This window comes from Peromyscus eremicus, chromosome 9 (genome assembly GCF_949786415.1).
Source record: "Peromyscus eremicus chromosome 9, PerEre_H2_v1, whole genome shotgun sequence".
In the NCBI taxonomy this organism is placed as follows: Eukaryota; Metazoa; Chordata; class Mammalia; order Rodentia; family Cricetidae; genus Peromyscus; species Peromyscus eremicus.
Genome location: NC_081425.1, coordinates 21,946,512 through 21,972,139, shown reverse-complemented (window position 1 = coordinate 21,972,139; position 25,628 = coordinate 21,946,512). Strand labels below are relative to the sequence as shown.

Sequence of the window (25,628 nt, the reverse complement as noted above, 5' to 3'; positions counted from 1 at the left end):
ACTCAGGTCATCAGTTTTGCATGGCAAGCACATTTATCCACTGAGCCATCTCCTTGGCCTAGATGCCAAATTTTCAAGCAAGTCTTGCTTGTAGGCAAGGAAGAATAATTTATTGGGTAATACAGAGAGTTCAGAATATGTTACAGGAGTGGTTTGGTATGTGTTATTTTGATTATATGAGGTTTGTGTTGCATAGAACATATTTAACACACTTAAATTACAGCTAAGGAATTAGCGCAATGTTATAAAAGCTTACAGAAAACAATTTACATCATCTTATGCTTTATAACAGCGGTTCTCAGCCTGTGGGTTGTGAGCCCTTTGGGGATCGCATATCAGATACCTTGCATATTAGATGTTTACATCATGATTCATAACAGTAGCAAAGTTACAGTTATGGAGTAGCAACAGAATAATTTTATTGTTGGGGGTCACCACAATGTGAGGAGCTGCATTAAAGGGTCTCACAGCATTAGGAAGGTTGAGAACCACTGCCTTATAGAGAGCTTCTGTGTACATTAGCAAGGAAATATTCATTTACGTGGCAAGCACTTCAAGTAATTGTTTAATATTCTCAACCTAAAGTAATTAGCTCCTCTCCTTCCCTTCCTTCCCTCCTCTGTCTCTCTCCTTTCTTCCTTCCTCCTTTCCTCCCTCCCTTCTTCATTTTTTTCTTTTCCCACCTAAGAACTTCCATATGATAGGCAACTTTTCCCCTACAGAACCACACCCTCAGTGTGAAGCTGGCTTTATGTCAAAACAAGCTGATAACACAAAGTAGAAGAGAAGAGGTACCTCATGTTTGGTTCAGAGAAATTGGAACTAAAACCCACCTCATACTTCCTGCAGTGGCACTCTTCATTTGTGTTAAATGACATTGTGTGCTAGGGTCTTTGAATGCTTGCTTTTTCCCCCCTTCCCCTTTAAATAAAACCATTTTTATGCTATGTGGGAGGGATGTGAAATTTAATAAGTTATTTTTAAAAGAAGGTACTTAGTCATACATGATTGGAATAAGCATTATGTTGCTAGGGCAAAACTATTGAATTTCCAGTTTTTTCTCCATATAGATAAGTATTGATATTACACTTGTATGCGTTTGTGCTCACTATCTCCAGGGGTGGTGGTATTTTCCTGGTGTTGATCTTGTGATTCCCATCAGTCAGAGAGAGCTGTGCTCTGTAGATATGTCAGGTCTAAACCCATGAGTCACAGATCTCCAACTTCACTGGGAAGCTGTCAAGGGGAAGGCAGCTCCATTTATAGTTTGAAGGTGGGAGGGAAGGAAGGAGAATTTGAGCTGCTTTCCTTCAGTGCCGTTTGCTTTTTTGAGAGAAGGAAAGGAAGAGTGAAATGTTCTAAGAATTCATCTCCAACTTCTTTTGTTCTCACTTCCATTTGACGCAGTGGAAGGTGCTAGTGTTTGTTCTATTTTAAATGATGGGATGGATGGGCTTCCATTAATAGAGCTTCCATTAATAGAAAAGGAGCTGCAACCTGAGAGACTCCTAGCTCCCTAATTGGATTCTGGCATTTTGAATGGCAATTGACTCTTTCTTTTGAGGTAGTAGTATTGGGAATTTTCTTGCTTGTGTCTCTTAAAGAGTCCTTTAATGTCCCAGAGTTGATCAGAGACCCCAGATTTTCCTCCCTTTGAAGACAGACTGACTTGTGGTGTATGCAACATTAATGTTTTTGGCTGGGGGAGATAACTCAGTTGGTGATAGCATTGGCTCTCTAAGGACCAGGACTTGAGTTAGAAGCCTTAGCACCCAGGTAAAAATCTGGGCATGGCTGCACATGCCTCTAGCCCCAGTACTGAGGGGCAGGGGCAAGCAGGTTCTGAGAGCCCTCTGGCCAGCCAGCTTACATGAAAAGGGGAGCTTTGGGCTCAGTGAGAGAGACTGGGAGTTTGAATGTAATTGACCCCCAGAAGCTCATTGGGAATGGTCCTATTAGGAGGTGTGGCTTTGTTGGAGGAAGTGTGTCACTGTGGAGCTGCGCTTTGAGGTTCAAGCCACCATGCCCAGTATCTCAGTTCACTACCTGTTGCCCGTGGATCAAGATGTAGGATTGTTCAGCTTCTCAGCACCATGTGTGCCTGCATGCTGTCATGTCCCACCATGAGGATAATGGACTAAACCTCTGAAACAATAAACCACCTCATTAAATGTTGCCTTAGTCATGGTGTCTCTTCACAGCAATAGAAACCAAAACTAAAACAGAGCTCTTATCCCAAGGCAATGAGGCAGAGCTATTGAAGAAGACACCTGGGGTCTTGCTCTAGGCTCCATATGCTCATGAATTTATAAGCATGTACCACTTACACATATCATACACATAGTATACATATAACATACACATGTACATACACATTTTAATACACGTATATAACATACATGTAGTACATATAACCCATATAGATAACATACAACACATATACACATTCAAACACATATAACACATACACATAGCATACATATATAAACAAACACAATATATGCATAATACATACACACAAATATACATGTACACATATACTTACATGCAGGCACACATATACACATGCATATGCATATTATACAAATCCACATGTATATACCCACACTAACACACATACCACACCCACCCACCCACCCACCCACAGCACAGACATACACATATGTATATGCACACATACACACGCACAGATATACAAGCAAAAACAATGTTACTTACCGTGGCTTGAATGTGTCTCCCCAAGTGTTGGGAACTTGAGTGCACTAGTGTTGGTGGTAGGATTCTCAGGTGACATGGCTCTGCTCTCCTAAGTGGGTGGGTTAATGCAGTTACTGGGGGTGGATTAGTTCCTGAAGAAAGGTCTTGTTTGGTCCCCTTGTCTTCTTTTTCTCCACCATTCCTTTTCACTTTCCATCTCACTAGATCTGGGTCTCTTTACCTTAGAATTCCAGACCTCCAAGATAGTAAGAAATATAATTGAGCCAGTCTGTCTTCTGTCCTAGCAACACAAAACAGGCGAAGGCACAAGTATCCCGTCGTTAGAAGAACATCTGCTCTGAGTTGTCCCTGCTGCCCGTCCCCCCCACACCTGCCTCCACTTCACCCTGCATGTATCTAGTGTTTTTAAACCAGACACTGTCTGCACCCTCTTCCTTCTTTTCGATTTCCGTGGAAATCGGCATTCAGGTCCTCCTTTCCTTTTTCCCTTTTTATTAATTTCTCTTTTAAAAGTTGTGAACAGGTGTCCAGTGTTGGAAGCAACAGTTGGAAAGTAGAGATTACTTGGTGGTTTGGAGAGGGACCAAGTATCTGGGGAGGTCAGCTTCTCTGATGTCAACATAGTTTCCCAAAAGGCAACACCCAGGTCAGCTGGTGCCACCTAGGGCAGGGCAGGGCCAGGCTGGGCTTGGTCTCCAGGAAGCTTCCTGGCTTTGCTCTGGGAAGTACCCTGGGGATATAATCATTTGATCTGCTGCAGTGATTCTTCTAGCAGAGGGAGCCAAGGGAACTTATCCTGGAAGCGGGGAGGAGACTGAACCTGGTGCGTGACTGCGTAGAGTTCCTGGGAGAACGTCAAGAATTCAGATTTACTTTTTGTTTTGACAGAAGAGGCCTGGATTGGAGGCTTTGAGTGGTGGTAGGTGGGACCAGAATTTAAAAAAAAAAATTATTTCTTTATTGATGTAGGTGGGGAAAGGCCTTTATGTACCATGTTGAGTTTAGGGAGGTTGGAGGAAAACTAGTGGGAATTGGTTCTCTTCCACCATGTGGATTCCAGGAATGGAATTCAGTTCATCAGTCTGGGCAGTAAGAGCCATTACCTGCTGAGCTCTCTCCCTGGTCCTAAGCCAGACTTCTCACTGTGTTAAGTTTCTGCTTCAGGATACCTGGGATGAATTTTTTCCTACTTTACATGAGGAATTCCAGCATGAGTCTTTGGTTGCATGTTTCCCTGTGGAATGGTACAATCAGAGCTACATTTGAGATTACGTTATAACTGAGATTGGCCTTGAAAATGAAGGCTGAGAATTGGGGAAAAGAAATGGTTCTGGAGGAGGAATCATCTCTTAGGAAATTATGATGTTGGGTCAAAGTGGGAGACTGGGCCTTTCTGTAGTGTGTGAGAACGGGTAGTGTCCTGAGGGAAAAATGAGTTCTGAGTCATGGAGGAAACCAGAAAAAGTGGGATTCTGTGTCAAATGCTGTGAAGCCTGACTTGTTGTGAGGTAATTTCCTCCTGTCTCTTGGCCCTTGATCAGCCAGGCTGGCTCTGTGAGTGGGGGTGACACAAACACTCAGATGCTGTCTTTGCCAGCCCCATGAGTAGTTCTCTGATAAGCCACGTGTTGGGATGGCTCCAGTTTTCCCGTCCCTGAAGTGAGCAGGCAAGGCTGTGGTGGGTGTAGCATGTGGGCCCGGAGTTAGCTCTTTGAACGTCTTTCAGAGCTACTTTGGGTAGAGCAGTAGAATGCCATTGGCTCGCACACACTGGCAAATTATGATCCTTCCATTAACATTTTGTTCTCAGACTGCTATCAGATATGATGGAAGTGGATTTTTCAGCTGTATAGACATTTCTCCCCTCCAGTGATGAGGTTTTGGAAAACTTACAGGACATTTAGTCACAGCAGGCTCTGGTACCCCAAGGATGGGTGGAGAGGGTGGCTTGGTGCCGGCGAAGACACGTGGATGACGATTGTACCAGGGTGCCTCACCCTTTGTTTTCACATTCTTCTAGAAGTAATTTCTGATTCTCATTTAAAGCTATCCATATTAAGAGGTCAGAGAAAGTATACAATGAAAGAGTATTGAAAATTATGTCTCATTCAAATGTGTCTCTTTGGAGGAAAAAGTTTCTGTGTAAGGGAAGTGGTGCCTGGCTCCCAGCTACTACCCCCAGTCCTACAGGCCAGTTGTAGTAGATAATGACAGTTAGGGACAGTCTTGAAATGGCTCATTTCCTTGCTTGGCCTGGGTTAAGAAGTTTGAATCTCATTGATTCCCATTGAGTCTAGGCTCCCGTTTTACAGGCAGGGATTTGGAGCAGTGAGGTCACAAGACCAATTTCTCACAGGCGATTAAAGGGGAGCAAGGATACACACAGAGGGGACCCCAAGAAGTACCTTCTGAGCCAAGTTGGCTCCTCATAGGAGGACCTCACATCACAGCTCTTCAGCAGAGTCAGAGGTCTGCGTGGACTTTTATTTTCCTGGTTCTCTGACTAAAATTTACTTCTTTTTTGATTTGGACCAATGTTTAAAAATCTTTGAGTAGTGAAGAAAGGACCAATGCTATGCCTTCCAAGTTCTACATATACTCTGTAGCTGTTAGGGTCAGGGGATGACAGCGATGTGAGCTCACAGTCGGCACAGTTTGGTGGTCCATGATGGACACAGGTAGGTTTGCCACTCCTTGGTCAGGCAGCAAAGGAATTTCCAGTACCGTTCAATTAACACCACAGAATAGTTAGCTGTGTTTGCTATTTTGTGAATATGAAATGTTGTATTTAAAGTTAGGGCCTGGTCTGAGGATTAAATAAGGGCAATTTGTATATTCAAGATAGCCAGTTTTGAATGTTATCTGAACATTACCATTTTATCCTTTTTAAAAGTAATTTTTTTTTTTTTTTTTACATAGGGAAGTCTTTGACTCTTTTTTATTTTCGGATATTGCCATGCAAGATTTGGCCTGCTTTTATGTTTTTGTGTGTCTCTGGTTTGGTTATTGATACTTGGTTTTGCAGAGTTGCATTTTACTGCAGTGTCAGGGGACACCTGGAGGCTGGGGAGGTGGTTCAGTGTAGCTCTGTGAGCATGGGGACCTGAGTTTGAATTCCCAGCACCCAGTGGGAACCTGAGCATGCTGCTTGTACCTGTAACCCTGGCATTGGAGTCGGGAGGTATGGGTCTCAAGAGTTATTGGCAAGCTACTCACCTAAATAGTGAGATTTTGGATCAGTGAGAGACCCTGTCTCAAGACAATGAGGTGGAGAGCCATAGCAGAAGATGCCCAGTGTCCTCTCTGGCTTCCAAATGGGTGTACACGGGCATATGCCACCCCTCCCCAACCCTAACTGTGAGTAGCAGTGGAATCTGAGTCAAATTGGATGGATGTTAGAAGTAAGCTAATGCCGTTTAATTCTGTTTTCAGCATCATATGAATGTTAAAAATCTCCTAGTTTAGTGGTTCTCAACTTGTAGGTCACAACCCCTTTGGTGGTTGACTGACCCTTTCACAGGGGTCACTTAAGACCATTGGAGAACACAGATATTTACATTGCAATTCATAACAGTAGCAAAGTTACAGTTATGAAGTAGCAACAAAAATAATTTTATGGTTGAAGGGTCACCACAACATGAGAAACTATTATTAAAGGGTTGAAGCATTAGGAAGGTTGAGAACCACTGTCCTGGGTGGTGCTTGTCAATTTGCCTTTCCAAAGTCAGAAAAATGCATTCAATGAATGGGAACATTTGTGTATCTTGCATTATGCTGATCATATGAAATATTTTTATGCAATTCCCAAGCAGGCAGACCCTTTATTCCTATACTAGAGGTAGCAGTGAGCAAAACCACACAAAAGTCTTCATTCTCTCATATTGGGCAAAAAGATTTTTAAAAATGCAGGACCAAAAAAAGTATACTCAATGGTAGAGTGCTTACCTAGCATGAAACCCCAGGTTCGATTCTCAGTACCACACACACACACACACACACACACACACACACACACACACACACACACGCAGGCTGAAGATGGTTGTAAACATAAGATAAGGAAGGGGTAAGATGACGTCTGGGGGTATTGTGTTAGGCCAACTGCAAGTTAAATGTCAGAGGCCAGCACAGGACTTCACTAGGAGGCTTTTATGGAAAGAGTAGAGAGAAGAGGGCCACAGTGTAAGGACTAGTCTTGAGGAGGTTAATGTTCCTACTTTGTATATTTCCTCTTATCTGTTGAAACAGGGGGTATTATCTCCAGTTTATCAATTGTAAAAGGAGACTTTGAAAGTAAATGGTCCAAATTAAATAGAGCCAGCCCATAGGACCTACATCTGTCCCTAAAATGCTCCCTCCTTCAACATGGTGTCGTGCCACGCCCACTTTGGACACACTTGCTCTGGTGGAGTCACTCACCTAAGGCAGACTTTACTTTCAGTTCTGGCTTGTGTAGTTCCTTGGCTTGTTACCTTGAGCTTCCTCTCTCTACTCGTTAATTTAAAAGGTCTTAGGGGTGTGCCTGGTGGCCACCCACTAGGGTGTGTGTGTCAGTGTGAACTCTACTCCAGCAATCTAGGGCCATGTGAATTCCTGGCATTACGTGTTTCAGAGATAGGAAGCTAATTTGGCTGGCCTGTGTGTCTTTGTGTTCTGGGGCACGTTGTAAATGCACATACTTAGAAAGGAATGTAAAGTGAAGGGCAGAAATGCAAGGTCATTGCAATTGGATCTGACACAGAATAGCCTTGCCTTGCATTTCCACAGATTGCTTATCATTATAAAAAGTCACAGTCAGATGGACTGGAAACATTTACTGCAAACTATTGAAAGGAGTTAGGTCTTCTTGAGGGCTCTGTGGTACCTGATGCTCAAGTGTGCTTATGATAAAAGTGGGATCACTTTGAGACCCATACATCTTTAAGAGTACATGGTACTTTTGTACTTTGGATAATTTACTATTTGAAGTGATATGCTGGTCATCATTAGAACAAAGGGCTATGAATTCACAACAGCTTCTAGTGATATTCCCACTTCGATTTCTAAAACAGAAGGCCTTTACAAGATGATTTTCTCTTAATTGAAGACATAAATTATAATTTGAGCACTTCAGCTATGGAATTTCTCCAGATTACTTTTTTTTGAAGTATAGTACACAAACTGAAAAATATATGTATTGTATAACTCCCAAGGGCTCAGGAGATGGCCCAGTTGTTAAACTGCTTGCCCTACACGCAGGAAGACTTGAATTTGAATCCAAAATGCATGTTAAAAGAAAACAACAACAAAAAACCCCCAAAAATTCATAAACTGATAAATCAAAGATTCCTTGGGAAAAAAAAAACACAAGTAACCAGTGTCCAGACCAAAATTCAAATTCCCAGCATCTCAGAAGCCTTGCTCTCTGCCACTGCCTCTCCCATTCTCTATCTGTGCTCTTCTTCTCCCATTGCTTGTGATACTGAACCATACGGTAGAATGAAGTTGCAGCTGCTCTATCCCATCACCATCTAGTGCTTCACTGTGCACACACTCCATAATATAAGACCGCCGAAAGTCTCCTGTGTATGACTTTGGCTAAACAAATGAACACTGTTCTTGAGCTTTAACCTGGAAATTGAGTTACTGGGTTCTGGGCCATGGCATATTTAGTTTAAATCGATGCTACCAAGTAGGATCAGAGTATTAATGCACCAAACGTTTCTACCGGCAATATGAGGGCTTATGGGCTTTCCTGTTGATGTTTTTTTAGGGGTTGGAGATGCATAACTTCATTTTGTTTCATGTTTGTTCTGTGAAAGGGAATTGTTGTAGATATTAGGAAAGCTGAATTCAGCCTGTGTCTGTATTCGCTTTCACCTCATTATTCTTTTTCTCTGTATGAGTGAATGGGTGCTAGACATTACCGGCTTGATGTATGGAATATATTCCATATATATGCTGACAGTGTATGCATGTGCATATTTTTTCTTTTACTACTTACAGTTATGCTGAAAAGCTATCATGAATGCCATCTAGCTCAGGCTTCTGCAGTGTGATTCTTAATGATGCCCTATGTTGATAATGATGGAAAATAAATCAGTACTTGAGGGAGGCCCATCTGTCTGTTACACACTATTAAGTCTCTTCAAAACTGAGGTGGTATCTGTTTCCTTTTGACTTTCTCATAAGCATCATGCTTTTTTACAGGCCAACAAAAATGTCTGACATGCCTGTAATAGAATTCAGACATTTCAGGTCAAAGTTCACGGCTGCCTTTTTTTTTTTTTTTTTTTTTTTTTTGAGATAGGGTATTATTAACTAGTCCTGGTGGAATTCACTAGATCTAGTGGCTTTGAACTCCCAGAGATCTGCCTGCCTCTGCCTCCCCAGTAATGGGGTTAAAGCCATCAGATCCCACCCATGCTTCATGACCCGTTTATAAAACTGTAATTTTCAACTTCTTCAGGGCCAGGTTTTCTAAGCAGTTTGCAGAGGGTTTTCTTGGGTGAGAAACCTGTGGACAGTGGTGGGGAAAACTCAGTGCAAAGCTGTTTGTTTCCTTTTTTCATTTGACTTGTGTGCATTTTCCAATTTTCCTGTCATACGCACACTATGATTTTTGCTTAAAAATCTTCAGATTGGATTTAAACACTACTTATAGAAAATTGAAGAACTCATCAAACTATCGTGGATAAAATAAGAAACAGAGCAAATGATTTATTATTATTATTATTATTTTCAACAACTCACTGTAATGTTTAAATCAATGTCTATAGGAAAATTCTTGTGTTATGTGCTCTAAGATTTCTGAATGTCCAAGGTATTTTTAACACTGATGGAACTTTATAATGAAAATGAATTTTAGTTACAGTTAATAATTTAAGGCCCATGGATATTATTTAATCAATACATTCTTTTTCTTTACAGGCAAGAAGAGACTGACAGGAGACTGAAAAATGTAAGCTGTATTTAATGGAGTGTTATAAATAGTTTTTCCTTTATGTTCTGTAAAATCATAATGGGTCTAAGAATACGCTCTGTGTCATCTTTTCTAATTAAAATTTACCTAGAAACCAACCAGTTAGAGTCTTAAGTGTTGTTACAGTACAAGTGTACATATAATAATCCATCATTAGACTTTGTGTAGACTTACATGCTTTGTGTAGACCTGACTTTGGCATAAGAGAGATTAGGTTTCAGGGACTGGTTGTTCTGTTTCTAGTTTGTAAACATCAAACTCAATTTAAAAGTGTTAGGGGAGCAAGCGAGAGACTATCAAATTAGACATTAAGGGAAGATATGATTGCTTAAGAACTCTAGGTAATTATTCAGCTTAGGCTAATAGCATGTCCTTAATATTGGACAATTATAGAAGAATATCTAAAAGGAACAGCTTTATTTAAAAATATGCTCATCAAGCAAGCTGAGAATTACTGACTTTAGGTGTTTATTATGTAATTTTATTGGAAAAATCCTGACATAAAAAGTGTTACTTGTGGGCCAGCAAGGTGCCTCAGTGGGTAGAAGAGCTCACTGTGTAAGCCTGGGGTTCTAAGTTTACATCCCTGGAATTCGTGTGAAAACCTGGAGACAGTAGTACGCATGTATTTGCAGCACTCTTGGGGTGAGATGGGGGTCAGAGATGGGAGAATTACCCAGAAACTCGTGGTCATGCATACATAGTGGAACATCAAGCAACTAGAGAAGGCCGTGCCTCAAAACAAATGTAGAAAGTGAGACTCAACCTCTGGAAGGTGTCTATACTTGTGAACCTGCATGCATTCTCTGTTTCTTTCTCTTTCTCTTTCTCTTTCTCTCTCTCTCTCTCTCTCTCTCTCTCTCTCTCTCTCTCTCTCTCTCTCTCTCTCTGTCTCCCCCCTCCTTTCTGCCTCTCCCCCCTTCTCTCACAACACACACACACACACACACACACACACACACACACACACACTCACACAGAGTTTCTCCTGTACTTTATACTTCCCTGTTTTTTGAGACAACTTCTCATGTAGTCCAGTCTGTTCTCATAGTTTCCGTGTACACACATGACCTTTGAACTTCTGATCCTTTTGCCTTTATCTTCCATGTGACGGGGGTACAGGCATGTACTACCAGGCTCAGTTTCATGCAGTGCTGAGGAAAACCCAGGACTTCTTGCATGCTAAGAAAGCATTCTACTGACTGAGCTATGTCACCAACCCTCATGTTTTTCTCTTATTTTTTTCTACTTGTCAAGGGTAGAGTTCATGACTATTAAGTTCTGTATCTTTTGATCTGAGAACCTGTTTTGAAAGAATAAAATATAACAAGAATTATTATGACTTTTAATGACTGCATTCCTTACCATACATTGAAGAGTCTGCTTTTCAACTGTGAAGTATTACGATTCATCTACCTGCATTTGAACTGGGCACTTGGTTACCAATCCACTGATCTTGTTCTTTTCATTTAGGTTTTGATAACTTTGTACTGGCTGGGAAGAAAAGCACAAAACAGCCCCTACTATAATGGTCCCCATCTCAATCTGAAAGCTTTTGAGACTCTATTAGGACAAGCGTTGACTAAGGTAAGGACTCCACCGGTGTGAAATGACTCCTGTGACAAGTGCTCCCACTTGAGCGTGCTCTTCCCTTCTGCTTCCCGTGCTCCTCTGCAGCAGACCTGGAGGTTGTCTGTGCTCCTTTCTAGACATCGAGAAGTAGGCAGGTTGCTTACTTGTTTTCTGGCTTCCTGTGCGTCTCTCAAGGAGTGAGTTATCATCTAATCCAGAGTAGGTTCCAAGGTGTAGAATTTTATGCCCTTAATTTTAGGTAATTTGATGACACACACATTGCTTTCTATACACTATATAACTTAACTGTTTCTATACTCATTATGAACGCAATCTGCAGTAAAAAGGCATTTTTAGGGTCATTAACATTTATAGGAGTTACTCAGTTTCTTTATATTAATCTGTTCTTGTCAAGGGTAATTATCTAGTGACCCATATTCCAATATCACCACGCTGCTAGTGTTCATTGAGGAGTAATAAATATTAAGTGAAACTTGATAAAGTTATGCTCATTTTAAGACAGTTTCAACTAACCTAGGCTATCCCAGACTTGCTATGTAGCCAGGGTGACTTTGAACTCCTGATCTTCCTGCCTCTACCTCTCAACTGCTGGGATGGAAGGCATGAGTTTATGATTGACTACTGAGGAGATTTTGAAGTGAGAATTGTTGTTTTTTTCATTTTTAGTTTTTTATTTGTAATTACACACACACACACACACACGTACACGCACACGCACACGCGCACACACACACACACACACACACACACACACACGCACACACACGGGAATATATATGAGAGTTCTGGCGACCTTGGTGGCCAGAAGACAGCATCAGGTGCTCTGGGGGTAGAGTTACACCTGTTGTGAGCTGCCTGGTGTGGGTGCTGGGAACTGAACTAGGGCAGCAAGTGCTCTTAACTGCCGAGCCCAGAGCCCTTGTTTTTACCTACGTTTTGCTCTTTCATATCCTGGGATCATTGCAATAGGCTTCTGAAGCTTGTGGAGTATTTGAGAAGGACCAAGTGCTGAGTCCAAAACATAGTGATTTTGTTTTGCCAAAAAAAAAAAAAAAAAATTCATTGACAGGGCCCTAGTGGTAAACCAATTTCTCTGTGTAACTATTCATCCAGGGTGTTTATAAAGATTGGAAGAAAACAGATGATCAAAATGATAAAACACCATCTATATGGTATAGTAGTACTTGCTTTGTGAGATTTTTCTGATGATTAAATGAGAAAAATATTTAATGTTTCTGACACATCGTGGGATGAAATAAATATTAGTTATGATTAGAACAGAGGAATATTTGGACATGATAAAAATAATTGCCTTCGCCTGTATCTATCCATGTCTTTAAAAATACTTTGCCTGCATCTAGCCATGGATGGATTACACTTTTTTTCCTTTAATTTGAAGGAACTGATAGCTCTTTAGGGCTGGGGAGACCGCTCAGTCGGTAAATGCTCGATGTGCAAGCACGAAGACACAAATCTGACCCCGAGTCCATGCAGTAAAGTGGAGTATGGTGACACACACATAATCCCAGCACCGAGGAGGCAAGGACAGGATTCCTGGGGCTCCCTGGCAAGGCAGTATAGTCTGCTGGGCAAACTTTAGACCAATGAGAAACCCTGTCTCAGTTTCAAGAAACAAAACAAAAGAAACACGAGGTGGATGTCTCTTGAAAAACAACACTGGAGATGGATCTTTGACCTCTACATATATACGCCCGCATGTGCATGAACACACATATATGCATGCGTGCATGTGCAGTGTATGTGTACATGAAGGCTCAGAAGAGAGTTGGTAGTTCTGTATTCACACTTCGTGGATGAATTAATTGAGACAGTAGTTGAGATACTGCCACACATCCATAGTGTGCTAGAGGTTGGAGAATGATTGATACATCTACCAGCAAGCTTGGTTGCCTGAGAATGTAAAGCAGATCCGTCCCTGCCATGGAAGAGGGTGAGCCTCTGGTGGGAGAATTGCAGTGAGTTGTGGGTACAAGGGAAACCTGACTCGCAGCTGTTTGAACTAAGGAGCTGTGCAGTGAGAAGCTACAGGGGACCCGGGCTTGTGGAATAGTGCTCTTTATAGCCTTTCCTACTTTTTATGGCAATGACTCAGGATGACTCATCTCAGTGCCGAGTTTGTGCTAGGCATGCCTCTTTAAAGGCTGTTCAGTCATCGATGTCACAGTCAGGATGGTCAAAAGACTTCTTTGTGTAGATAAGACTGTGGTTGTGGTCCTGTTCTTCCATTACCTGGTGGGAGTAGACATAAGAGGCATGTGAACGTATTTCTTTTGTATCAGTTCTTTTAAAATGAAAGGCTTTGTATCAAGTGTACTTTCCCAGTTCACTTGAAATGATAATGCCAATCTGCTGTGGGATGTTCTGTATGGCAAATGTGTTGCTGATTAGTCAATAAATAAAACACTGATTGGCCGTTGGCTAGGCAGGAAGTGTAGGCGGGACAAGGAGGAGAATAAAGCTGGGAAGTGGAAGGCTGAGTCAGAGAGACACTGTCAGCCGCCATGATGACAAACAGCATGTGAAGATGCCGGTAAGCCATGGGCCACGTGGCAAGGTATAGATTAATGGAAATGGATTAATTTAAGCTGTAAGAACAGTTAACAAGAAGCCTGCCATGGCCATACAGTTTGTAACCAATATAAGTCTCTGTGTTTACTTGGTTAGGTCTGAGGCTGTGGGACTGGCAGGTGAGAGAGATTTGCCCTGACTGTGGGCCAGGCAGGAAAACTCAGGCTACACCAATCAGAAGTAGCAATGAACCAATACTCAGTGAAAGCTGCTGTATTTGAGTCGGATTATAAGTCGGGGATGACTCACTTTGAGGGACTTATCAGGGTGAAGTCTTCAAAAACCAGGCTGCAGGGCCAGACTTGGGTTATTTATAACAGGTCACATGGCTCATTGTCAGTCATGTTAACATTGATAATATCAGAAGTCACATTGTGTGAACTCTGAGGTTTCAAAAAGTATGTGTTCAAGAAACCTGGCAGAGTGAAAGATTTACTTTAAGATGTTAATCTTGTATTTTGAAACGTAGCCTGTTGGCATTAAGCTTGGCTTCCCCAACTGCTTGGAAGTGGCATGTTAAAGGTAGACCCTAGTGTTTTATGCCAGGATGTCAAGTTTAATGCTAGTATGAAATCTCTGTACTAGCCGTTCTTGGCATTTCAAACACTTGTCAGACAATTGACTCACGAGTTGATGGATCTGACTTAGTAGAAGGCTGCTTGAAACAGCTGCTAATTACTTGTCACAAGCACTTGCCAGCCTTTCTTCATATGTTGAAAGTATTCATGATAAAATGGTAAGGCAATAACCCTTGCAAATGTCACATCATTATTACAGGATGTAGTGTTTCCATTTTGGCTTTATTTAATAGTGTCTGCCCATCTGTCTATATTTTACTTAACCATTTGAATTCAGATACCTTACCTCATTTCTGTATTCTTAGAATCCATCTCTTAAGAGTAAGAATATTTTTCTGTGTACCTATAATATACACTTAAGAAATCTCATCAATTTTCATCATCATTTATTATTGAATCTATTTCCTGTGGTCTCCCAACTATTTTTTCATAGTTTTTAAAAGTTAAATCATGATTTAATCAAAGTTTGCATGTTATATTTTGTTATTAATTCTTATGTTTTTGAACTTGTCACCTGAGATTAACTTTGTTGATTTTCATTTATGTCCTAATTTTTAAAAGGTCAGTTAGGTTTTGCCATTAAATTTCAGAGGTGTGTTAATGAAAATGGCTTGTTTTGGGAAAGTTCTATGTAAGCTATAAACATAGATGTAATATCTTTTGCACTATTTCTATGTATCTCTTATTCATATAAGAGCCGTATTTTATTTCCCTCTAAGGAAGGCAAGTTTTATATGCCAGCAAGCATGCATGCTACCCTTGACTCACTAAGAAAGGCAGCCTGGCTGACAGCATCTCCATCTAGGTTGCATAATCAGTGAACGTAAACAAATTCCGTGACGTACATACTCACTGCTTTTTAAAATAATAGATTTTTTTTTATGAAGTCAGATAGTGTTACAGAAAGTCACTCTGGTCTTATGTTTAACATAAACCACTTCAGATATTTTCTGGAGAGAGAATGAGACATCTTAAAGACGTGCCTCCCTTTTGAATGTCTACATTAGGATTTTTTTCTCTTTGATTTCTTTCATTTTTTTTTCTACCAGACAAAAGATATAAACCATTGATCAGCATTTCAAGGCTGTTTTTATTAGTATTTTCATCTTATATATTGATTATATAACTTCATTAAATAATTTCAGGTACCTTCTCAGTATGTGGAATTTTGGATACCCCCTATCATATAGTTTGTGGGGAAAAAAATGTGCTTTTAACTTTTTTCCCCTTTTGTTGAACAGGGAAATCCTGTCAACTTGCCTCACTAATTAATCAGAGCTTTTGCACTTCTGAAAGTTCATGTTCACTCACTGATCTTTGTACAATGTTTCCTTCAGGCACTTGAAGATTCTAGCTGTCTGAAAAGAAGTGGCCGAGACAGTGGCTACGGTGATATCTGGTGTCCTGACAGAGGAGAATTTCTTGCTCCTCCAGGTAGCCATAGGAGGGAAGATTCCTTTGAAAGCTTGGACTCCTTGGGGTCTAGATCACTGACCAGCTGCTCCTCAGATCTCACGCTTAGAGGTGGGAAGGAAGGTGAGCCTTGTCTTGGGATGTAGGTTTATGTTACTTGTTTGTATGTGAAGAGGAAATGAAGGAGAGAAAGTAGAGAATGAAAATTGTTCAAAGATTTCATCAAGATGTAGTTTTTATTAAATCCATGTGATTAGGTGGTTTTTAATTTTTGTTTTGTTTTCGACTTTTCCCTTCCTCATACCTCATAGGAATGCTGGTTTCCTTTTTTTTTTTTTTTTTTTTTTTTAAACTTCTATATTTGGACAGTACTTGTGAGGAGATGGCTCACTGGTTCACTGTGACTGGATTTTTATCAGTGAGAAACTCTTCAGATAGAGGCTTAGCAATAGGTATTTAATAAGGCCTGTTAACTCATATATCTAAATACAAAGCGCATAAGAATCTGTAAAACATCTATTCTACTTCCCAAGTATTTTTCTTTCTTGTCTTAATTTTATCAGAAAGACTTAAGTATAAAAGAGGAAAAGTTTTTTAACAGTCTGTCATGGCAAGACTGAGTGAGCATACATACATTCTCACAAAACCAGTAATAATAAGTAAATAATAAAAAAAAGAAATGCATGTCTTATTCCTATGGCTCCTAGATAGTATTAATAGTTTCTGACTAAACAGGTAGTCTGAATTTTGTCTAAGTAGAAACCACAGAGAACATTTCAAATACTGAGGCTATAGGTCAGAGATAGAGCATGTGGCCAACATCCACAAGACTCTCAAGTTTAAACCCCAGCACTTCCAAGACCAGTTTTTTTTTCCTTTTTAAGTATTTCTGCACTTTAAACATCATCATCATCAGGAAAGAAATGCTAGCTCTGACTGTGAACTTGTGCTCCACCTTTGAGGATTTTCAGTTTCTTTATTGAGGACATAAATATTTTATCCAAGACTTTTATTATGCAAAATCTCAAACATCATAAACAATAAGTTTGTTTCCTAAAAGTCAGTGAAGCATCCTAACAAAACTAAATTCTTCAACTTTTAGAGCAGTCATTGTAGAAATATGTGAATGGCTTTACTATTAACCTTCGTAACTGCCACTGTTTTTGTTGGCTGTTTCATACCGCGGTATGAGTTTTTCAGAACACAGATGAAAATGATCATATCTGCTGTAAGGAAATAAATCTAAGTTTGTAACTCATCCGAGTAATTAAAGTTGTAAACTGAGACTAAAAATCTCAACACACTAGGTTCCTCTTTCCTGACTGAGGAACCTATGGCATGCTATGTTTGAACTCTATCTGCCTGTCAAAGACTAACGGTGGGATGGTTGCGGGTTCGTGTCATGTGTGGATCTATCACCAAAATGTAGAGATGCAACGGTGCAAGGTCTGAGTCTCCTTTGACGTATGGGCCCATGCCTGGTGTGTGTGATGCAAAGCAGAGGGCCCCAGGGTCACATTGCAAGGGGACCTTGTTTAAGGACTGTAGAGGTCTGGGCAATTGTAAATAGGGTAGTGGGAGGGAGATGCGTTCCTGAAGAACGACGTGTTTCTGTGATTATTAAACTTCTGCGGCCCACACAATTATAGTGGGTGGTAACCACAATTATGATAATATTTTTAGGATTAGAAGATGGTGCATTTCATGAGCTTTGTATGAAAATGTATCAGGAGTGATATTTGTACAAATAAAAATTGTATTAGCTAAAAAAAAAATAAGATTTTTAAGTTTAAAATTTCAAAAGCCAACTAGTCTGTGATTTTCAAATTTCATAAGTAGGTTTTGGTAAGAAAAGGATCTCTCTCGCTTTTTCTTTCTCCCTCTTTTTTTTAGGAAGTGTTAAAAAAAAAAAAGCAAAAGAAAACAGAAGTAGCTTAACGACTTCTGTTCTTCCTGACCATGGCTACCAAGCTGATCTCCCTTTCTGCCCAGACTGTCCTTCCACCCCATTCTTGTGACACAGCTGTGCCAGATCAATTCCTTTGAACCATATTGGCATTGTTTACTGTACATTCCTGCCTGGCAGGTGACAAAGGCAAGCTGCCTTTAGGTCAGGTTAACCTGGAAGGTGTGCAGAAAGCCGGAAGCTGTGAGCGGCGTTGCCTTCTGCAGCTGGGAGGAAGCAAGCGACACTTACTGGCCACCTGTGTTTCATAAATGCACTTGAGGCAGGGCAGGGGAGAGATCTCCATTTGGATTCATATGGTTACTCTCTCCATGAGTGTGTTTTAAAACATCTGGGCTTGTTAGTTTTTCAGCTAGAGAATATATTGTTATTTGAACATCTGTCTGACATTGGGATCTATCAAAAAAGGCTTTTTTGTGGTGGTTGCTAAGTTTGCTTTTAAGTACATTTTTAATCACAATTCCTGATTCCCATTATATTTCCTTTGCTTATCAGAGGGAACATTTTTAGTTCTGTGCTCTCGTGTGGGCATACACTTTAATTTGTTAGGACTTCAGATGTCATCTAGTCTGTCTTCTGCGGTGTGAGATCCTCGTCCGAATGAGTGACCTTACAGGGGTCCATGTGTCACTGTTGAATCCTGTGCAGACTTCCTTTGCTTTCTATGATTGCCTGCCACTTCCTGTAAATCCGAGGGCCTCCTGCCTTGTCTTACGTTACTGAGCTTCCATAGAATCATGCTATCTCACGCAATTGCTGGATTTTATCACATGTGCTATACTTCAGCGAATTTATGAGGCATCCTGGAGGCAAAGAGGGTTGGGAAGGGACTGAGCCAGGGACTGGGGACTTAATCTGTTTATCATGTACGACAGCGGAAGAATGAACTGTGTGTGCCTCCAGTATGGAAAGCAAGTGCCTCCTCATGGGCCTTATCACAACCTCTGGACAAAGTTCTAAAAATATTCCTGCTTTTTAGCAGCAGCACTAAGTTTCCAAGGGAGAAGAGGACATGCTGGGGGAGAGAGGCCAGCAGGAATCCACCAGAGAGTAAAGCAACTTTCTTGTGCCTTTATAGGTTTCGAAAGCGACACAGATTGGGAATTCACATTCAAAATGCAGGATTATAACAAAGATGATATGTCCTATCGAAGGATTTCAGCTATTGAACCAAAGTCTGCTCTACCATTCAACCGCTTCTTGCCTAACAAAAGCAAACAGCCATCCTATGTGCCAGCACCTCTGAGGAAGAAAAGGCCAGACAAAAATGAGGATAACAGAAGAAGCTGGGCCAGCCCGGTCTACACAGAAACAGACGGAACATTTTCAAGGTAATGTCGTGTGATATGGTTATGGAGTTCAGAATGCTTTCTGAATTTGTGCGACGATTTTAACATGGTTAAGAGAATGGCTCCTAGCATGTAGTCAACACATATCACTAATGGGGACCCCTTTTCCTACCTCTCTTTTCAGTCATGTGTGTGCTGAAGACAGTTCTGTTTCAGGACACCAGTGTCTGATGACTAGGCCGCCTTTTAGACGCATGCCTTCAGCTTACTGGATGGCTGATGTGGTCCATCGTGAGCCCTGCTGTGTTTCCTTCCATTAGTTTTCTTTTTTGTTGAGAGTCGTGGACATGAAAAGAAACCCTTAATTTCCCATCAAATTAGCAGAGCAAAGGATGGTTTTTCAGATCCACCTTTCCGTATGCTGTGTGGTTCTGTAAGCAGTTCTGACCCTGTTGATGAGCGAAGGTTTGCCTGATGTGATTTTTGGATGACTTAGCCGACTGTAGATTCCATGTGAAAAGGAGACCTGGGGGTTTCATCTCTCAAACCCACTGCTTTCAGCTCTTGTCTTCAAGCATTTTCTCCTGATATGTTAACCTCTGGGCTGCACACCCTGATGAGGTCAGAAATATATTTGTCCCAGATCTGGTACCTATCATGCTGCTGATTGGATTGAGAAAGCAACACCCAACCTGTTTGAAATTTGTCTTTCTCTTAACATAGCCTTGCGTATCTAGCTTTTCTCTAACTAAAAGTGAGGTGCTGCTGTAATATCTTAATTTGATCCTAGGAGCTGTGGTGTTGAGACCGGAAGTTAATTCGCTTCATTCACAGGGGTACAGATATTGTGAGGTGAAATGCATGCCCTTTGGGTTCTGTGCCACAAACTGCTCACATAGTACCTTAACGTGGTTGGATATTTTGAACAGTAACCAAAGGAGGACTTGGGGTCCCAAGATGGAGCGCTGGCACACAATCCAAGAAACTTCAACCTCCTCTTGTTATCTGGAAGAGGAGGAAGAAAAGATAACGCGCATCCCCAACCTTGTGAAGGATGATCTCTATGTGCGAAAGCTCAGCCCTGTCATGCCAAGCCCAGGGGGCTCTTTTGATCAGTTTCTTCCCAAATGCTGGACCCCAGAAGATATGAACTGGAAAAAAATAAAGAGAGAGACTTATAAGCCATGGTATAAGGAATTCCAGGGATTCAGGTTTGTCTTTGAGCATGCTCCTGGTCTGGTGTTCGTTCTCTGCCCCAGTCTGGTACATTCTATGTCCTGTTTTCTCAGTTAGGGACAGAGAAAGGTTTATTCTCCCTCTAACATCTGTAGAACTTTCATAATTTAAAAAAAAAAGTTTAAATTTAATCCCGAGGGTGGACACGGGGGCACATGCCTTGAACCCTAGCACTCTGGAGGCTGAGGCAGGAGGATTAAAAGTTTGAAAAAAGCCTAGGCTTCAAAATAGGACCCTATCTCTGAAAGAAAAAAAAAAAAAGGCTTTTTGACTTACCTTAAAGCTCACTTCCACCCCTGGGGTCACTTTTTATGTTTACTTAATAAACTGCCTGTGGCTTGTGTTTTTATTAGTAAAACACAACATGGACAACAGCATGAAAAAAACTTCAGACTCTAGACTTTAAGAAGCCCCCCTTTTATATCTAGCTTGGCATAGATTTCAGAACTTACGCTCCTCTCCATTTCTTTGTCTGCTTCTCTCTCCCCCCTTTTCTCCATGTCACTTCCTGGCAGAAGGAATTCTGACTCTGAGGACGAGGACTCAGGCTCTCTCAGAAGCGCCACGGTTTTTAGTAGGCTAGAAAAGGCAGAGCATAGGTTAGCCAGCAACTACCAAAGACCTTCACTCTTGCTGGAGCTAGCTACCAAACATGCCATGAGGTCACGGGACACCCCTGCAGCCAGGAGGACCAGTGGTGCTTTGGAGGAGAAGTCCAGGTGCACCTCTCTGTATGAGTTACCTGCTTGTGACTGACCTCAGACACCTTGTCTGACTGCTTCTGCTGCTCCGTTAACCTAGGCCCTGGGTACTGACTCATGGAAGCTTAATGACACGGGATACAGGCACAGTGTGTAATGTACTGCCTTCTGCATGAGAGTGTTGGCCCCAACTCTATAGGAATCAACATGCTATTAATACAATAACGTGCAAGGTGGTTAATATCTGCATGCACAAATTCTTTTGAAAACCCACTCCAAAAATGCTTTTTAAAATATCTAAATTTACTGTTGTGAGTAGAAAAAGGAAATCCTTCTAGATGGACACTGGAAAGGGCAAGTCTAGATCCAAACCAAAAAAAAAAAACACCTCAGGGTCTTTTGTATGACTCTAGACCACTTTGTTACTTCTACTTACCATGACGTACAATGGTGTAAAGTATATGGTGGCCAACTCAGCACTTTCTAAGATCACGCGTCCTTCTCTGGAGGGGGGATGAGGGCACCATGGAGACTAGAATTAGGAAGTTGGTACAAGAAGTGGTGCCCATGACTATGCCAGGGAGGTACACTTGACCGGAGTTATAGATCCATCCCTTGTCCCTGACAGTCTTCACATTTCCTTGGAAGTATAACCTGTTGTTTCTTTAGATGATACCCAGGAAAGTCCCAGAGAATGGCATTGAGTATTTGTCTCATTTGTTATACCCCTTCCCATGGCTCCTAATCATTCACCCCTGATAAGTCCTGCTTTGTAAACTGCTGCCTAATTACCACTCTCCTCGTACTTAATCCGATTCTCCCTTCCTTTTTCTTTCTGTGCTTCAGTCAGTTTTTATTGCTTCAGGCTCTTCAGACATACTCTGATGATATCTTGTCTTCAGAAACAAGTGTCAAAATCGATCCCACCTCTGGCCCAAGGCTCATAACTCGCAGAAAAAATCCCTCTCACACACCAGGCTATCGAGCGGATGACTTTGAGCTGCCAGCTCTGGATCCTGACTTAGAAAATGATGATTTCTTTGTCAGAAAAACTGGGGCTTTCCATGCAAATCCATGTGTTCTTCGAGCCTTCCAAGACCTTCGAAGGTTCTCTGAGCCAGACGATGCTGTTGAGCGAGATATAATTTTGCAGTGTCGGGAAGGTGAACTTGTACTTCCAGATTTAGAAAAAGATGATATGATTGTTCGCCGGATCCCAGCACAGAAGAAAGAAGTGCCCCTGTCTGGGGCCCCTGATAGATATCAGCCAGTCCCTTTCCCGGAACCCTGGACCCTACCTCCAGAAATCCAATCGAAATTTCTGTGTGTGCTCGAAAGGACACGCCCACCCAAAGAAAAAAGTAGCGGCTGTAGAGTCTTAGTTCCTTCCTATCGACAGAAGAGAGACGACATGTTGGCTCGCAAGATCCAGTCTTGGAAGCTGGGGACCGCTGTGCCTCCCATCAGCTTCAAGCCCGGCCCCTGCAGCGAGGCCGATCTGCAGAAGTGGGAGGCCATCCGGGAGTCCAGCAGACTTAGGCACAGGAAGCGGCTGATGGTTGAGAGGTCAGAGTGTGTTTCTGCAAGGATTTGGCTTGTGATGGATGGTCTTGTGTAAATATCCTTATGAAAAAAAAAAAAAAAAAGCCGCATCGGTTTACTCAGCTCTGCATGTTGTGTGCCGTTTTGAAGCATCCTGTAAAAAAATTACTTGGCTTTGAGAAACTTTTAGTCATTTCATGGAAGAAGTGCAATTCCATATTTACTCGTCTTAGGATGATTTGAGAAGGTATATGCAAAGCTTGCCTCTGGCTTGGAAGTGTCCATCGTTATATTTAAATGTAAAACTGGATACAAATATTTTCTAATTGTGTTTGCAGGTTTTTATCCTCATGTTTAGTATTTTTGTAGTAGTCTTACTTGTGGTTTGGTTTTCTGTGCTTATCATGGTTTGCAGTGTCTTTTATTGACCTACATATTTTCCTAAAATATATCATTGCAGATTTCATTTAACTTGATTTTTGTTGTCGATCTAGGCTTCTCGATCTATCAATTTGTAGCATTTTTATTTATAATGTTCAGTGCAAGCACCATTAAAATGCATGAGTCTGTCAGACTGTTTGTAGTTGTGACCATTTCGGTAACATGAGCCATGCTGCATTCTGACAGCTATTCCGTTTACTCTAAGTTGGGAATGGGCAAATTTGACTAGGTTGAATACAGTGAGTGGCCCTAAATCTAACTCAATTCCCGGCAAGGCGAGACCTTGTCTTATGAATTTGTTGGCTCAGAATAAATCAAGAAAATGTCGATATTATTTACCCGAGTTTAGGAGACTAAAACTTGAAATATTAAGAAGTGGGTAAGGACCAACTTGTTCAGATTCGCCCATTTCCAGTTAGACTCAAGTTGGAGATGTGGAATGCTTAGAAACTACCACAGCTGGAGAGAGTGACCCTTTTTAATCTTTGGTTTTTTGGTTTCTTAGACTCTTTCAAAAGATTTATGGTGAGAATGGGTAAGTTTTATGGTTCACATAAAAATGAATGCACGTATTTGTTTGTCTCTTCCATAACTTACTGCACTGTGTCCTGGCATGTCACTAAACGGGGTGCTATGTGCAGTGCATGGGATTTTTATTTACTTTTTATTAACGTTGCAACCTCATAGCAATATTTCTGTATCTAAATGACCAATGCATGAACTGTTACATAAAACAATAGTTTTTGCTGTATTAAATTATAACTCCATCCCTTTTTTTCCTTTTCATTTAATGATTGAAAGTAACAAGAGCCTAAGAGGATGTTCATTTTGGTATTTGATTCCTAAAATACACTAAGCTTCTGTTTTCTAGCTGTTGAAGGTCTTTCCCCCACAAACTGCATTTTAGAAAGTCTGTGATAGGAAAGGACATCACTGCTTGCTTAATGTAAGAATTCATGTAGCTTGCATAATTCATGTACTTAGCTTATGAGGAGCTTTGTTAGTGGGGATGGTTAATAATTTTGGGATATATTTTCAAGGTTCTTGATTAGGGTAGAAAGTTAATTGTAACCTGACTGCCTATAAAGAGCAAACTAGGCTTCCACAATTATAAAAAATAATCTTGGTAGTTTCCAATGTTGTTACAAGAACTATATTTAAATTATTTCTCAGGTTTTGTCTACTAGTATTTAATATTCATTAGGTAAACATTACTATGCAATATAAAACTGGCTTTCTCAAATTTTTTCCAGTCAGTTCTAGACTATTTTAAGCTAAGTCATTCATTTTCAATGCAATATCACTAGGCTTTTAGTAACTGTGAAATTTATTGGTAATAGTTTTTGAGAAAAGTTGAAAATACCCAGTATTTTAATCAGCTTCAGGAGTTGAGTATCTTCCCCTTACCATGGTTTTCCTCATCTCTCAGAATCTCTAATTTTAAGAGTTTTTAATAATTTCAGTAGTTTAGAAATTTTAGAAGCTACCAAGATTATGACAAAATTCACTATAATAACTCTAGATACCAAAGATGTGATTGAGTGATGGGCAGCCATTACAATTACTTCTTCCAGTGTGGCATGTGAAGGCACATTGTCTTTTCCTCACACCACAGCCTCGTGTGCTCACAAGTGTCTCATCTGTGAGGGTGAAGAAGTCAGTCTTTGGTATAATACTTCAATATCTGTTCATCAACTTGTCATAGGAAAGCTGTTTTAACCTGATTTAAAATCTCTGTGAGGCTTCAAGAGTTCTGAACAACTTTCATGAGGAATTTTCATTTGTAGTCACATTTGACTTTGTAGCATGAACACATCTCTGGAACAGTTTTCCTAAAAGGGGTACAGGTACCAAGAATCTTAAGTACTTGGGGCATGTAAACACATAACTACCTCCCTCTCTGACGTGACCCTACCTGTTTTTCCTTAGTGTAGGGTTGTTATGTGACTTGAATTACCCCTGGCAAGAGTGGGCTCAATGATTGAATTCGTGCCTAGCTTGCCTGTGACTGTAGGCTCATTCCCCAACACTCTGGACCACCCTAACCACAAACACCAATAAAAAAAAGAAAACTTAAATATTCAACCTCAAAATGCTGAGGAATTTTTCTAATCCACAACAGTCAGCAGCAAAGGCTTCCACTAGACAATTAATTCCAAGTAGTTGTTTGGTTATCTGGATAACACAGTGTTTGCTTTAAAAGGCTATTTAAAAAAAAAACTTCATGCAATGTAGTACTAAGGTAACTACAGGAATAAAGCAAGATAATCTATTAATTGAGACTAATGAATAATACATGACTTGTCAGATAGTGGGACTTAATGTGTCTTAGAAAATGCCGCTCTGTTTACGAGCAGTTGTAGATTTATTTATTTTCCCCCTTTTATTCTGTGTTTTATAATTACCAGTGATTCCTTACATTGATTTCCTACAGTGAGATTAAAATATAAATTAAAATCGATAATTACTTATAGGAGTTTAATGTACAACAATTCCACATTTATGCTGGGTGAACTTTCTCCAAAAATAATACAGTGGAAAAGCAGTACTGTTTGATATCTCGTAACTAAAAACTAACTGCCCACCATGTGACTGTTTCTT

General features: G+C 40.7%; 1 protein-coding gene across 4 annotated transcripts in view; it reads left to right on the top strand.

Moving 5' to 3' along the window:
• The window catches only part of Lmo7 (LIM domain 7), a 207,402-nt gene that overhangs the window by 137,720 nt on the left and 44,054 nt on the right, over positions 1-25,628 (top strand). For 2 of the 4 annotated variants that reach the window (XM_059273257.1, XM_059273258.1), the window contains 7 exons: positions 9,628-9,658; positions 11,153-11,266; positions 15,777-15,975; positions 18,897-19,149; positions 20,037-20,318; positions 21,891-22,610; positions 23,533-23,562. In XM_059273257.1, the coding sequence (XP_059129240.1) occupies positions 9,628-9,658; positions 11,153-11,266; positions 15,777-15,975; positions 18,897-19,149; positions 20,037-20,318; positions 21,891-22,610; positions 23,533-23,562 (1,629 nt within the window). The remainder of the gene's footprint in view (positions 1-9,627; positions 9,659-11,152; positions 11,267-15,776; positions 15,976-18,896; positions 19,150-20,036; positions 20,319-21,890; positions 22,611-23,532; positions 23,563-25,628) is intronic. The other 2 variants (XM_059273255.1, XM_059273256.1) reach the window with 2 other exon arrangements.